A 13,760-nucleotide genomic window follows, 5' to 3' on the forward strand; every position below is an offset into this window, starting at 1 on the left:
GCACAGACATAATCTCGTAGCCAGGATTATTCACCAGCAACTTGCTCTTCAATACGGCCTTGTGGACCGCGAAGTACCGTACTACAAGTACTTACCTGCGCCAGTTCTTGAAAATGGTCGTGCCACGCTCTATTGGGATCGATCTATTATCACTGACAGGACTATTGTAGCCAATAAGCCTGACATTGTGATAATAGATCGACTGCAACGCCGGGCAGTGCTCGTTGACATCACCATCCCCCATGATGAGAATCTCGTGAAAGCCGAGAAGGACAAGTCCAGTAAGTACCTAGACTTGGCTCACGAGATAACCGCCATGTGGGATGTTGATTCAACGATCATTGTTCCGATAGTCGTTTCAGCGAACGGTCTCATAGCGAAGAGTCTCGACCAACATCTTAAGAGACTCTCGCTAGGTGGCTGGATCAAGGGCCAGATGCAGAAGGCGGTGATCTTGGACACGGCGCGGATAGTCCGACGGTTCCTCTCTCTGCAGCCCTAACCACCGGCAGCTTGGGCCCTGCCCCGCTGCTGGCGGCACCCTAGGTTAGGTTTTTTATAATGTGTTTATATGTTTTTTTTATATTGTTTTGTATGTGTTTTTGTATTTTACTTTTATATCCATATTATAAACAGCCTAGCCTAAGATAGAAAATAAATACTGGGAATAATAATATAATATATTATAATATTATAATATTATAATATTATAATATTATAATATTATAATATTTCGGATATTATAATATTTCTATTTTTTTTTTTGTTAAAATTGCGCCTACGTGTTCTTTCATTCCAACTACAAGTTTGGTGTTGTTAAGTGTAGTTACACTTCCTTCTACATTTTTTATACCACGTCGGTGGCAAACAGTTATAGGGCCTCCTAATTGAAAGCGGTCACCGTAACCTATGGACGCCTGCAACTCAAGGGGTGTCACATGCGCGTCGTCGACCCATTAGAAACTTGTATACTCCTTTTTTTTTAGAACCCCATACTGTAGTTCATCGGGGAATACCTTAACATAGCTCATTCCACAGCCGGAGCGTTCGTGGGAGGAAATATTATTGTTTTTTTTTTTTTTGAACCAATCTTTTATTTAAACCAACAAGTCGATTTTGTAAAAGCACATGTCACATATTGATTTAAACATATGTTTGGCTGATTCAATAAAATATATTTTAACAAGTTTGACCTTGTTGTTTGGTTCGTACAAATTCGACTTGTATCATCAATATTGTGATTTATTCCCTTTACTAAAATACTATTGTTTCAAACAGATAAACACGCAACAAGACGAGTTTGTTAGATTCACAAGGCAAATTTCTCTCAGTTGTACCCTTAACTTCACATCCGTCTATCAATCCATTTATATATAGAATAGAATCATGTTCCCTAACTTCTAAATAATGTGCATTGTAAGTAGTTAGGTACCTAGATAATTGACGTGAAGCATTGAAATCTGTGATTATTTAACATTTTACAATCACTACAGACAAAGCTGATTCAGCCGCTGATTGTTGTCCTTTTGTTCATTTTCTTGACCAGACGAAATAAGGTCACTAGTGAGATTTATTTTATAAATTTACAAACTTAGGTTACTAGTTCGCTTGGAAAATCTTATACAAATTTAATATGTATTCACGAAAGAGAGACCACATTTCAATATCCTCCCGTGAAATTACGCAAACAAGTTCAGCATTTTTATTTCTTATTTTTTTTTCTATATTAGTTCAATAGAGGCTCACAGATCCATTAGTTTATTTGTTTTAACTGGACACCTGACTTGTATGAGATTCACCTACATGAATCTCTGCAGTATGTACCTATTACCCTAACTGATAACGAGTACCTTCAGTACCAATATATTTTTATAATGATTTTCAACTGACGTAGATTGTCTTTGAAAATCTATCATAGATCAACTTAAATAGGCATGTCTTTCTCTTGAGGTCACCCATACTGACAAAGCCTTGTTGACGGTAAGCAGAGTTAGCAACTTCTTTTTTTTCCGCGTTGTTGAAATGTATCAAGCGTTCGCTTAATTTTATTCAATTCAGCTGCACCACTACGTGTTTTTTTTTATATACAATGCAATGTCAAACCAATGAACTGTCTTTATTTTTTTTTTTTCACTCTTTTCACTCTGATTGACGTTAGCGGCATCTAGGTATATAAAGAGTGCTCTTTTCCAGCGCTACCACCGAACTCCTACTGATGTAGGATCACCTTCGCTGTCAAATGCCTCCAACGACAATTAAGAAGCCATACTGGACTTTCTTGGGGCAACCTGTACCCAATCAATTTAATGATTCTAACTAACACAAGTCAAAATATATTATATTGAAAATATTTCAACTTATGCTATCTCAAAGTACTCAGTCATTGTACTTGAGTGTTTTACTGGGGTAGTTGTCTCAGACTCTCAGGCACTGGATGCCTTGGTATTTTTTTCTTTCATATGTGTAATTTATTTCGGTTTCAATTTAATGATATTTATTGACCGACGTCAATCTACTATTATGACAATTGAAGGCTCAGATAGCATTTATCATCTGATCTAAGCGTCATTTAAGCGCACGTTCAACCAGTATAACCGTAATTTACTTCGTGTTTAGGTTATTATCATTAAGCTCATATTTGCAACAATTCAATGTTCAGTTTTTTTTTTCTTTTTTAATTGCTGTTTAACTATGTTTACAACAATTTAATGACCAGATAAATATATCTGCCTTAACCAAGGTAAGTATTTGTTTTTTTTTCATTTATTTTACATGACAATTAAATGTCCAGATTCAGTAATCTGCTGGTTCCACATATATCTATATTTATCCTCGTAAGGCTAAAGTCATGTCAAATTAATGACCAGATACATTTTATCTGCTTTGAATGAGCCGTGCACACTGTACAGGTCAGGTCATTGTTATTCTGTTACCAGTAGGTTTTTTCCATGACAATTTAATGTCCAGATTCGGTAATCTGCTGTATTAACTAGCTTAATAACCAGAATTTCTGTTATCCAATTCACACACATGACAATTAAATGTCCAGATTCTGTAATCTGCTGTTTCCAAATTCGCAATTTAATGCCTTATTTTCAGCCACAAATGGCATAAAATTTCATAGTATTTAGATGCCATTTAAATGGTCGATACTAAACAATACAATTGAATGTACAGAGTGCACCTCCATGTGCTGTTTCCAAATTCGCAATTTAATGCCTTATTTTCAGCCACAAATGGCATAAAATTTCATAGTACTTAGGTGCCAATTAAATGTTCGATACAATTGAATGTACAGAGTTGCATATCCGTTTAATGCCTCTTTTTTTTCTGCCGACTTTACTGACAAAGTAATTTAATACTTAAATGGATTTCTTTATTTATTATAAGTAGGTCTATTTAGCACTTAATGTGAACCCATCTAGTTTTCTGGTTTTTTTAAGTAATTAAATACTCAGATAAAACTGCTCGAAATCGGCGTTAGGAATGTCGTATTACGTAAAATTACGTAAGTCAATCCGCGACAAGAGTATTAGTCACGATTTTATGGCATGTTCAATCAATTCAAAAGATTCACGTTCAAGTGATAATCTATCTCTAAATAAGTGTTACTTTCCCGACATATGCATAGATCCTTTCATTTGCAGCTGTAGTTCAAATAACCACTTAATGAAGTCGTGACTTACGTTACTTTTACGTAAATTCACCCCTGTAAGGAAGTATACTTAGGTAAGTATTTATCTAGTTTGTTTTGGTTTTCACCTTACTCTCAAACATCGACTAATGCTACCATAGGACATTTAAGTGTGATGGTTGTACAACATTTTATCATTCAAGTAAATGCCTTATTTAGGTAAATAGCTTAACCATTCATAAGTTTAGCAACATCACATAATTTTGTGTATTAAACCAACCAACAGGTAGATGGTAACTTCACTAATTAAAAATAAATATAATTTCTTTTGGTTGGACGGAAATTATTGTAATGATTCCGGGCTGTGATTTATGTAAATAATAAATCAATTTTATAAACCCACTACACATAAACTCAAATAACATTTTGGTACCTAAAAACATTTGGCAATCTAGGTAGGTAACCAAACCGTTTACTAGGTAGGTAGGAGCCACACACCGACACCTGTATGTATAGGCATGACAATCTAGGAAGGCTGGCCGTATGTTGTCAATTGCCTCAAACATTTTATTAATTGCATCGTTCGGTTACCTGCTTAAGGTTTATATTCGCACGGTTGAAAGAAATAACATTTCATTTATTTTTATTTGGTTTTGACTTAATTCTTGAAAAACTGCCGTTATAATCATTTCGCTTTGTAGTATTTAATGAACACTTTCATTTAGCTTCATTACGTTCCGAAACTACTAAGAATGCCAGTAATTTAAAACGGCAGGTAACCAAACCTGTTTACAAAAAGATAACGGTGCATCATGGCGCATCGTTACTCGATTTTATAGGTTATGTTACTTATGTTTCTATCAGTTGTATTTATATTTATGGGCTCTGCTTCTAATCTATAGATAATAAAATATATAATTCAATTTATTAACATACTCCTTATACTAGACTTGTACCTACCAGCCATAGTTGTATTTATATTTATGGGCTCTGCTTCTAATCTATAGATAATAAAATATATAATTCTATTTATTAACATACTCCTTATACTAGACTTCAATAGAATATGCTATTATTTAAAAACAGCTGCGTAGATAATTAAGGACACATAAAAACATGTCAATGTTCCCTCACAATAGTAAGTACCTACATTAAGTGTATCACAGGTCATAAATAGTTACACTCTGAATAATAAAATTGTTATGCGTAGGTATTTAATTTACTGTCTGAGCTAGCGATTTAATATTTTGTAGACACACAAAGCAATGAATATGAATTAAATACAGAATACTGAAACTTCACCAAAATCGACCCGAACCCTTCTAAATGCAAAGGTGCCCAACACACTCGATGTTTTCCCACGCTGAATTGTAATAGACAGCCATTTCAATGAAATAGTATGCACATACATAAATAAGTTTACCCATAAGTCATAACTAGATGCTATCTGAATGATAAAATTGCAATGCAACACACATTTGTTTGTCTGGCGACTTGAATGACGTCATTTACAACTGGGTTAAAATAGGGACCCAATCATGGTTACTAATAAATAAAAATATCAGTTAGTTATATAAACATACGTATGTATATACAGTGTGTCAGTCTTATACGGGTGAATCGCTTGACGATGGTTAGTGTATCACAGAAATGTAATTAGAAATTAAATGTAATTAACAAATTAGTCACGGATATTTTTACGGCTGATAGTACTCCCTTCCAGGAGTATATTTATGTATGAGACATCATAAGTTTGTTATGTTTTTTGGAGAAAACTAGAAACAGATTTGCTACGTTAAAATACCCTGTTAGTGTAATCATTTATAAAACTTATTGAACAGTTTTTAGTATCTCCGCTGAACCATAATGACATTTATTACATACAATTATTGACATGGGTGACATGACAGCTAGTGATAAACGTCTTGTCAGGTTAAATGTACATTGTGATTTTTTTTTTAACCCCCGACGCAAAAACGGGGTGTTATTTGTTCAATAAATGAAAACAAAAAAATCACATGAAAAGTTTTTTTTTTAATTTCTAGTGCTAGTTAATTTTTTAATGTTAATTAACGTCCCTTAAAATGTCCGTGACTAATTTGTTAACATCTTATATAAGGGGTACACTGTGGCACTATTATACTAAGTTTGACGATGTAACTTTAGGGAGTCATGTAAAAATAAAAAGATTTAAATTTCTTGCTGTATATTTATGTACTTCATTGCCTAAATGCTAAATAAATCACAGCCTTTTCAGTCTACATCACATTGGCAAGTAAGCTGACAACATTTTATGTTGGTAAGTACATAATAATATAACATTTAGTATGAAGTAATTTTAAAATTAATATTTGGTCTCAGTAAAATTGCATGGAGGTACTTGACCCATGAAAGTCACACATTATTTTTTTAGATATCTACAAAAATAAAAGTGACTACATATTAAAAAAAATAATTACTATTATAGGTACCATTCCTAGGAATATTTTTAACAGCATTGGCTTAGAAAAATATATTCAATTATAAGTGTAATACATCTGTAAAATTGTTTTAAAATAAATATTTAAGAAGTGGGCCTTATTAGGCACTGGGCCTTATATGGTCAGGTATATTAGGTAGGGTCATGTACCTTATTAAAATTAAATAATATTAAAAACTTTTTTATGAAAATAGATTCGTCTCTTTGGTGGATCAATTTTCTTTGTATTTAATTACTAGCTTTTGCCCGCGGCTTCGCTCGCGTTAGAAATAGACAAAAGTAGCCTATGTCACTCTCCATCCTTTCAACTATCTCCACTTAAAAAATCACGACAATTCGTCGCTTTGTTTTGCCGTGAAGGACGGACAAACAAACAGACACACACACTTTCCCATTTATAATATTAGTATGGATACATAGGTATTTACCTAAATAGGTTATCGTAATAAATTCCACCAATTTTATTGAACGAATTATCGTAATAAATTCCACCAATTTTATCGAACGAAGTAAAGCCCCTCTTACAATTATTACATGTACAGTCAGCAATAATATGTATTAGTTTAGGATCTTTTTGTTTAAATTTCTATGCAGGATGGTACCTTTTCCTCACAATTGACTAAAGACACTAAAGTGATATGATATAATTATAATTATGTTTATCACTTATGCACATGAGACACAGCTTACGATTATGTATTGTATTTGTTTACTTCGATTACTCTTATCTTTATTGTTATTGATGTGAATCTCTATATACTTAAGTTACATATATTTAAGATGAATAAATCATGTTTTCTTATGTTTTATCCGTCTATCTGTAGCTATCAGTTGCTATGATAAGATAAACGTAAATACATAGTTGTCAATATTAAATCTAACATATAAAGAAATACACAATTGCATAGAGTGTACCCAATCATGTATATATTTCATGTGCAAGGGGCTTTACTTAAGATAAACCTATAAGTATACATAGATAACACTTTATTAGCTGGCGGGCAAAACAACTAGAAATAATTGTTCCGCTTATTTCCACTTACTAGATAAACTGTATCTAATATTAATAGGATAGTAGACGACCCGTTTCCTATACAAATGTAGTTCCCATTTTCCCCCATGGATATTAATAGTTTAGAAATTATTTATAATAAATCGAATATATATTAACCATAGCGACATGCTTCAAATGAACCTTTCCTTTCGTTTGACTTTTTTCGGTTTGATTATTTAGAAATGAAAAACAAATGATGCGAAAAAAAGACTTTTTAAATCTAATATACTCGTAAAAATATAGTATTTTATGCAATAGGTGTTTAAAGGAGGTCAAAAAAGATGAGTGGCGTGGGTAACAATTTGAGGCGAAGTCAAAAATTGTTATTGAGACGCCACGAGTATTTTTTGACTCAGTTAAACACCGTTACATACAATACTTATTCATTATTTTCTTGAATAATTTTCGTGAAATTCACACTGTTTCCTGTATTTTGACGCAAAGGTTTGCACTGTCAGCTCAGCTGCCCAAAGCCTTTCCGCGCACGCGCGCAATATCGTTATAAAAATGCATTGCCATGGTTACAGAGCCAAACAATGCGTTTTCAGTTTTTTCGATACTGCGCGCATGCGCTGAAAGCCGTCGGACGCTGGCTTTGGGAATATACTTTTATGTAGGGTTTTAAAGATCCCTGTAAATGACGAATAACAGTTCGGGAGTAGAACAAATTTTAGAAGCGAATTACCTATACAAGAAATTGCATAACAAAAACTTTACCTAAGCGGACCCCTGGTTATCATAAACCTGAGCATGAGTGACATAATAACGCTAAGAAGAATATGTAACAAAAGTCTTTTAATGTTCATGCGTAAAAATTGAGGTCTACATTTGTACGTATAAAGGGTCATCTCTCCCCTCTTAGCACCGACGAGGGTCATTCCACCACTCTCTAAAGTTCTTATACACAGACTTCTTTCTCATCATCTCTTCATTATTAAGAAGAGTACAGAATCCACAATAGTCGTCAGTATCTGGATAGTCATTTCTTCTGCTGTATGAATAATGGTTTTTCCACCGAAAATATTCCTTATATTTATCGGGATGGTCTATAAGATATTTCATTTTTTTGCTAGCTTCACCGCTCCAAGTTCTCTGGCATTCAGGTATATACCGTCTGGCATAAATCTGAAAAATAAAAAATAAAATTCTAAATAGGTACCATACCATATTATCTTACCAACCAATTAACCTACTTCGTATTACGTGTACTTTGAGTATCGTTTTTTTTTTGTACGGGTACCACCAGTATGACACTGATATATAGACTAGTATGATGTACGTAACGTACGTACGTATCTTACTTTCTATAGTATTTTTGCTCGTACTCGCATATAATAGTCGAGACCATTCTACAGTCGTGCCGGCCAAGCCGAAGAGACAATCGCGCTGCTATGTATCGTAGTTATATCACTCTAGCGTGAACGATTGTCACTTCTTAGGCTATTGTAGTACCTCACAAAAAAAGTGTTATTAGTAGGTGGGTTATTAGTATGACTGGTGTGACTTCGTGCTTTCACTGGCTTCACTATGATTATGTATACTTACACAATGACCACCGAACACATTTTGGGTCTGCTGAAGATCTGAACATCTAGTCTAACACCGAACTTGTTTGCCTGGCTTATAAACCTTAGGCTACACTCTGATTGTTCAATTTGCCATTCCATTAAATATTACTATATATACCTACGAGTACACTATACGTTAATTATAATTATGTAACATACAATCATACATGCCTACAAATATTTGGGGTTACTGGCCAGATAAGTGTTTCCTCTTTTAAGATTTTGAACCAAACAGTATGTACAGTACCTACTGCCATTATCGTGAATTAATAATGTTCTGATACGAGTTCATGAGTGTCATACTGATTATTTTAATCAATGCCAAAAAATAACTAGTCTTAAACTTGGCCCTCAAGAAGTTTAGGAATCCCTTAATTAATGGTAATGAATAATTTATTTATTTGTAATGAATAGTTTCTTTGTTATTAATTATATTTCATAATACCTACCGAAGATAGGGATACGAGGCCGGGAATCCGTTTTCATTCGCCGAGGCATGTATATTGTTTTTCAAACATACAATGAAATAAAAAAAAAAATATCTAATTTGGACAATATTTTCCATTTAAAAAAAGTTACTTTGCAGGCCTAGGCCTAAAAAAAATATGAAAATTTACAGTTCTCAAGTTGTTGCGCCCAAAAAGCGATACTTCCCAGCCCATTTTAATGAACGTAAAGAAATATAATCATTCATGTTTGTGTATAAAATATGTTTTCCATAATGTCAATGTTCAGGGAGGAAAAGGAGGTCTATGTTTGTATGGAGGATCGATCTTACACTAAGTTTATTTTATGTTATAAAGCAATAATGTCTTAAATAAATAAATAAATAAGTAAATAAATATTATAGGATATTCTTACACAGATTGACTGAATCCCACGGTAAGCTCAAGAAGGCTTGTGTTGCAGGTACTCAGACAACGATATATATAATATACAAATACTTATATACATAGAAAACATCCATGAATCAGGAACAAATATCTGCGCTCATCACACAAATAAATGCCCTTACGGGATTCGAACCCGGGACCGCGGCGTAGCAGGCAGGGTCACAACGCGCTACGCCAGATCAGTCGTCAAACTTGAATGTACATTACATTGAAATGATTTAGTTGTTCTTTGTTTAAATATACGAGTACGTGTCCTTTACTTACCTAGTATAATTAGCTCCACCATAAACAATAGGTATCGCATTATATTTCAATGCGGACAGAAGTTTTTCAGTCACGTAGTCCTCACTAAATGAGTTCTCAAACGACAGATAAAAATAATAGTCCCGCTTTATTATCTGAAAACATGCTTCTTCGTCATCACGCTCGCATTTATAAGACCCACATGTCCCATAAATATCTACTTTTAAATCATAGGGCTTTAAAGCTTTTTGGAGCTCATCCGCGAAGCCCTCCCTTCGACTTCTAGTCCAGCAGTTAGAAACGAACCACGCCGCTGCTCTAGATTTAGTCTTCAACTGTGCACTTAACTTGTCGCTCACAGGATCCATATCTTGCAACCTCATCCAGTGCATCTCTTTATTAGGCCCAATGACATTGTTATTCGCATCTCTGACTATTATATAGCCCCATCTTGTTTCAGAATCCAATCTAAATGTCCATGTCCAGTTGAAGAAGTTATCCAACTTGTTGGAGCATAACGGGTAATTATCAGCTGATTCAATGTTAGTGAAAGCATACTTCTGATGCGGCGATCGCTTGGGTGGTATCAGGTTTTCAACCGGCCAGTAAACGACTTCAGTTCCCGAAAAAGCAATAACGTCGAACTTACTTACATCTCCTAGTAAACTTTTGTTACTAGTTACATAACAATTTGTATATTCACACTTTTGTTCTATAAACACTTTGTTACCCTCCAGCATATACACAAAAGGCACATTTTTGGGATTAGTCCACTGTAAGATATACTTAATTTCTTTAGCACTATCACTTTTTTTCAGTTTTTGAACTAAATTAAATCTTGTTAAATTGTCAAAGTTAAAAATATTCTTTGTTTGAAAGATAAGTTGCGTGTTTTTCATATCCCTCAGAGACATGTAAAGGAACAGAGTAAGAAAGAGAAAGGAGGCGAAAAAGAATAGTTTGGCTAGAGGTCGCATGGTGGAGAGGTGCGCGCATGATTCCCCTGGAGAGACGCGCGCGCACGGGAGCTCGGGCAGCCGCTGACTGAGCTTAACACGATAACTTATCACTAGTTTATAATGCAAGTTCAACTGTCCGAATAGCTACATGTGACCTTGAGACATATACCTAACCATTTTATGTGTGCTACCAGTTTTTTATTACTAGATCGAATACAAAAACAGGTCTCCTAGGTACTTCGTTGTGTTTACTGATTCGTGTTTACTTATATGTAAAACCCCACTCATATGTTTTGTTATTGTTATGTATCGATATTGGCTACGTGCACGACAATTACGCCCACTACCATGTGAACTTGAAGTGGAAAATGACAAAAAATTACATGTAAACAAACATTATATTTTAACGATTTTTCGTTAATTTTAAATAAATCGAATAACAAGAGCTACTATTTCAAGTGTAATTTAGGTAGATAGATTATAAAGACATGGATATAATACCAAAAATCAGTTTCCAAAGCATTACTCACGGTATAAACTTCCAACCCCAGACTACAGAAAGAGTCAATAAATTGGTGCTGGCAGGGCATATAAAGAATCTTGAAGAACATAGGAGTAATGGTACAAGTTCTTCGAGCTAGTGATAATTATGGTATTCGCTAAACCTCCGTCCCGTTAATGCCATATAAAACAAATCTAAACGTAAGTACCTAGTCATGTCCGCGGCCGCAGAAATATCCGACACGGGCCTATTCCCAGGCTAGGCCTGAATCTTTAAGCATAATCTTTTACGGTAGGAGAAATACTAACAGCGTACCTTGAACAATATTAGGTAAACAAAGCTTAAATATAATTTATTATAATGGTTTGTTTTGACATGTCACTTACGTTTTCTATTCACCGTAGCTATCCATTTAGTTCTTTGATCCAATTTCCAGTGTGCTCTAAGAAACGCATAGAACGTGCAACGACTATTTATGCCATTATTTTTACAATTAACAACGAAACAACATTGATGCCCCATATCAAACATTACACATTGTATTATATTTTATGAGTTTTGATAGATGACAACCACAATCAGTGTCGATTTTGACCACCGCAAGCACTGCGATCGCTTTGCTTACCCCCTCCATGCACTTCGCACGAAGCCAATAGGTGGGTTATTTTGTGTGTCACATTGATAAACGATAAACAAATGAAGTACCCTGATAACAAACCACTTTGTGCTTTCCTTAGTAACGGTTATGCGGTAAGCATTGGTACATTCTTTTATGATGATATTTTAATGAAAGTTAATTAAATATATTGTATATTAAATAATTAAATCAAAATCAAAAAACCGGCCAAGAGCGTGTCGGGCCACGCTCAGTGTAAGGTTCCGTAGTTTTCCGTATTTTTCTCAAAAACTACTGAACCTATCAAGTTCAAATCAATTTTCCTAGAAAGTCTTTATAAAGTTCTACTTTTGTGATTTTTTTCATATTTTTTAAACATATGGTTCAAAAGTTAGAGGGGGGGGGACGCACTTTTTTTTCCTTTAGGAGCGATTATTTCCGGAAATATTAATATTATCAAAAAACGATCTTAGTAAACCTTTATTCATTTTTAAATACCTATCCAACAATATATCACACGTTGGGGTTGGAATGAAAAAAAATATCAGCCCCCACTTTACATGTAGGGGGGGTACCATAATAAAACATTTTTTCCATTTTTTATTTTTGCACTTTGTTAGCGTAATTGATATACATATTGGTACCAAATTTCAGCTTTCTACTGCTAACGGTTACTGAGATTATCCGCGGACGGACGGACGGACGGACGGACGGACGGACGGACAGACAAACATGGCGAAACTATAAGGGTTCCTAGTTGACTACGGAACCCTAAAAAGTACCTCAGAACCATACAGAAGAAGGTATGGTGGCCTGGATGGAGTTACACCTTTGAGGGACGCTCGGCTAGATGGCGCTATTAATATTAATATTTGACATTTTAACTCTCTATATTAATACTTGATCCTCTTTGGAATCAGCAATAGCTGTATGTACCTATGGAAATATCTCTATCGAAAACCTACAAAAACAGGAAAACAATGACAAACAATTAAATAAGTACATTAAAATGACACACCCTTTGGTGGAAACGCCCTGTATTACACAAACTCCTATAATATCCGACAATATGACTTCACGACTAAAGTTCATAACAGATTGGACTTTGCAACACGCACTGAGGTGTGATTCTAATACCATATATAACGCATAAAATAACCAGTTTAACGCAGCTTTCAAACTTCTCATAATAACTATGAAGCTTGAGGTCATACTACACTGGATAACTAAAGTTTGTGCTGGGTAAACAATGGGAGAAGCCGGCCTGGCGATAGCAAAAGATGCGTCATGGTAAAGGGCGTTCCACACGGCTGGCCAGACTAAGCCCTGCAGAGGTCAAACGTCTGGCTTACGTCGCCATGGGATGTTCCAAGTCTTACTACAAGACATATGCTGGCGTCTGCATAACTTTCTAGACGTGTTTCCACCTAATACAGGTTGTAATATTTATTCTTGTGGGAATCATATACCTACTTATCATATTTTGTTCTATCCTCCTTTGGTTCAATGTCCTTATACTAGGAGAAAATACCTACCATGAATTTTTAATCTACGTTAAATGGAATTGAGTTGCTTTTGTTTTGATTCGTTCGATTTTCAAACGGAAGAAATTCAGCTCTGTTTTCTAGTACCATTGATTTTTTTTTTGGTATGGAGGACCGCTAGAGGCTATAATTTCAAATACTAAACACGTGTACTCACTCCGCTGCACAGTGGTGTCGTCACGAGCGAGCGAGTTGATTGTCCGATTTGGGCAATTTTTACTCTCGCGGGCTTTTGGGTAAATTAAGTACTTTGACTGTCTATGAGCTA

General features: G+C 34.7%; 1 protein-coding gene across 1 annotated transcript; it reads right to left on the reverse strand.

Annotated features, from left to right (window-relative positions):
• Positions 1–8,088: 8,088 nt before the first annotated feature.
• LOC125233304 (alpha-(1,3)-fucosyltransferase C-like) lies at positions 8,089–10,933 on the reverse strand. The gene is made up of 2 exons (XM_048139266.1): positions 9,893–10,933; positions 8,089–8,292 (listed from the first exon to the last, which is right to left on the reverse strand). Exons 1-2 carry the CDS (start codon positions 10,846–10,848, stop codon positions 8,226–8,228), a joined length of 1,023 nt encoding a protein of 340 aa, XP_047995223.1. The 5' UTR covers positions 10,849–10,933; the 3' UTR covers positions 8,089–8,225.
• Positions 10,934–13,760: the final 2,827 nt, after the last annotated feature.

This window comes from Leguminivora glycinivorella, chromosome 14 (genome assembly GCF_023078275.1).
Source record: "Leguminivora glycinivorella isolate SPB_JAAS2020 chromosome 14, LegGlyc_1.1, whole genome shotgun sequence".
In the NCBI taxonomy this organism is placed as follows: domain Eukaryota; kingdom Metazoa; phylum Arthropoda; class Insecta; order Lepidoptera; family Tortricidae; genus Leguminivora; species Leguminivora glycinivorella.

What these genes read in the sequence shown, in the direction of transcription:
- LOC125233304 (XM_048139266.1), bottom strand. Translation starts at nt 10,848, where the DNA reads ATGCGACCTCTAGCCAAACTATTCTTTTTCGCCTCCTTTCTCTTTCTT. An exon ending in GGTGGAGCTAATTATACTAG is followed by an intron (nt 8,293 to 9,892) that starts GTAAGTAAAGGA and finishes TTTATTTTTCAG; the next exon opens with ATTTATGCCAGACGGTATAT.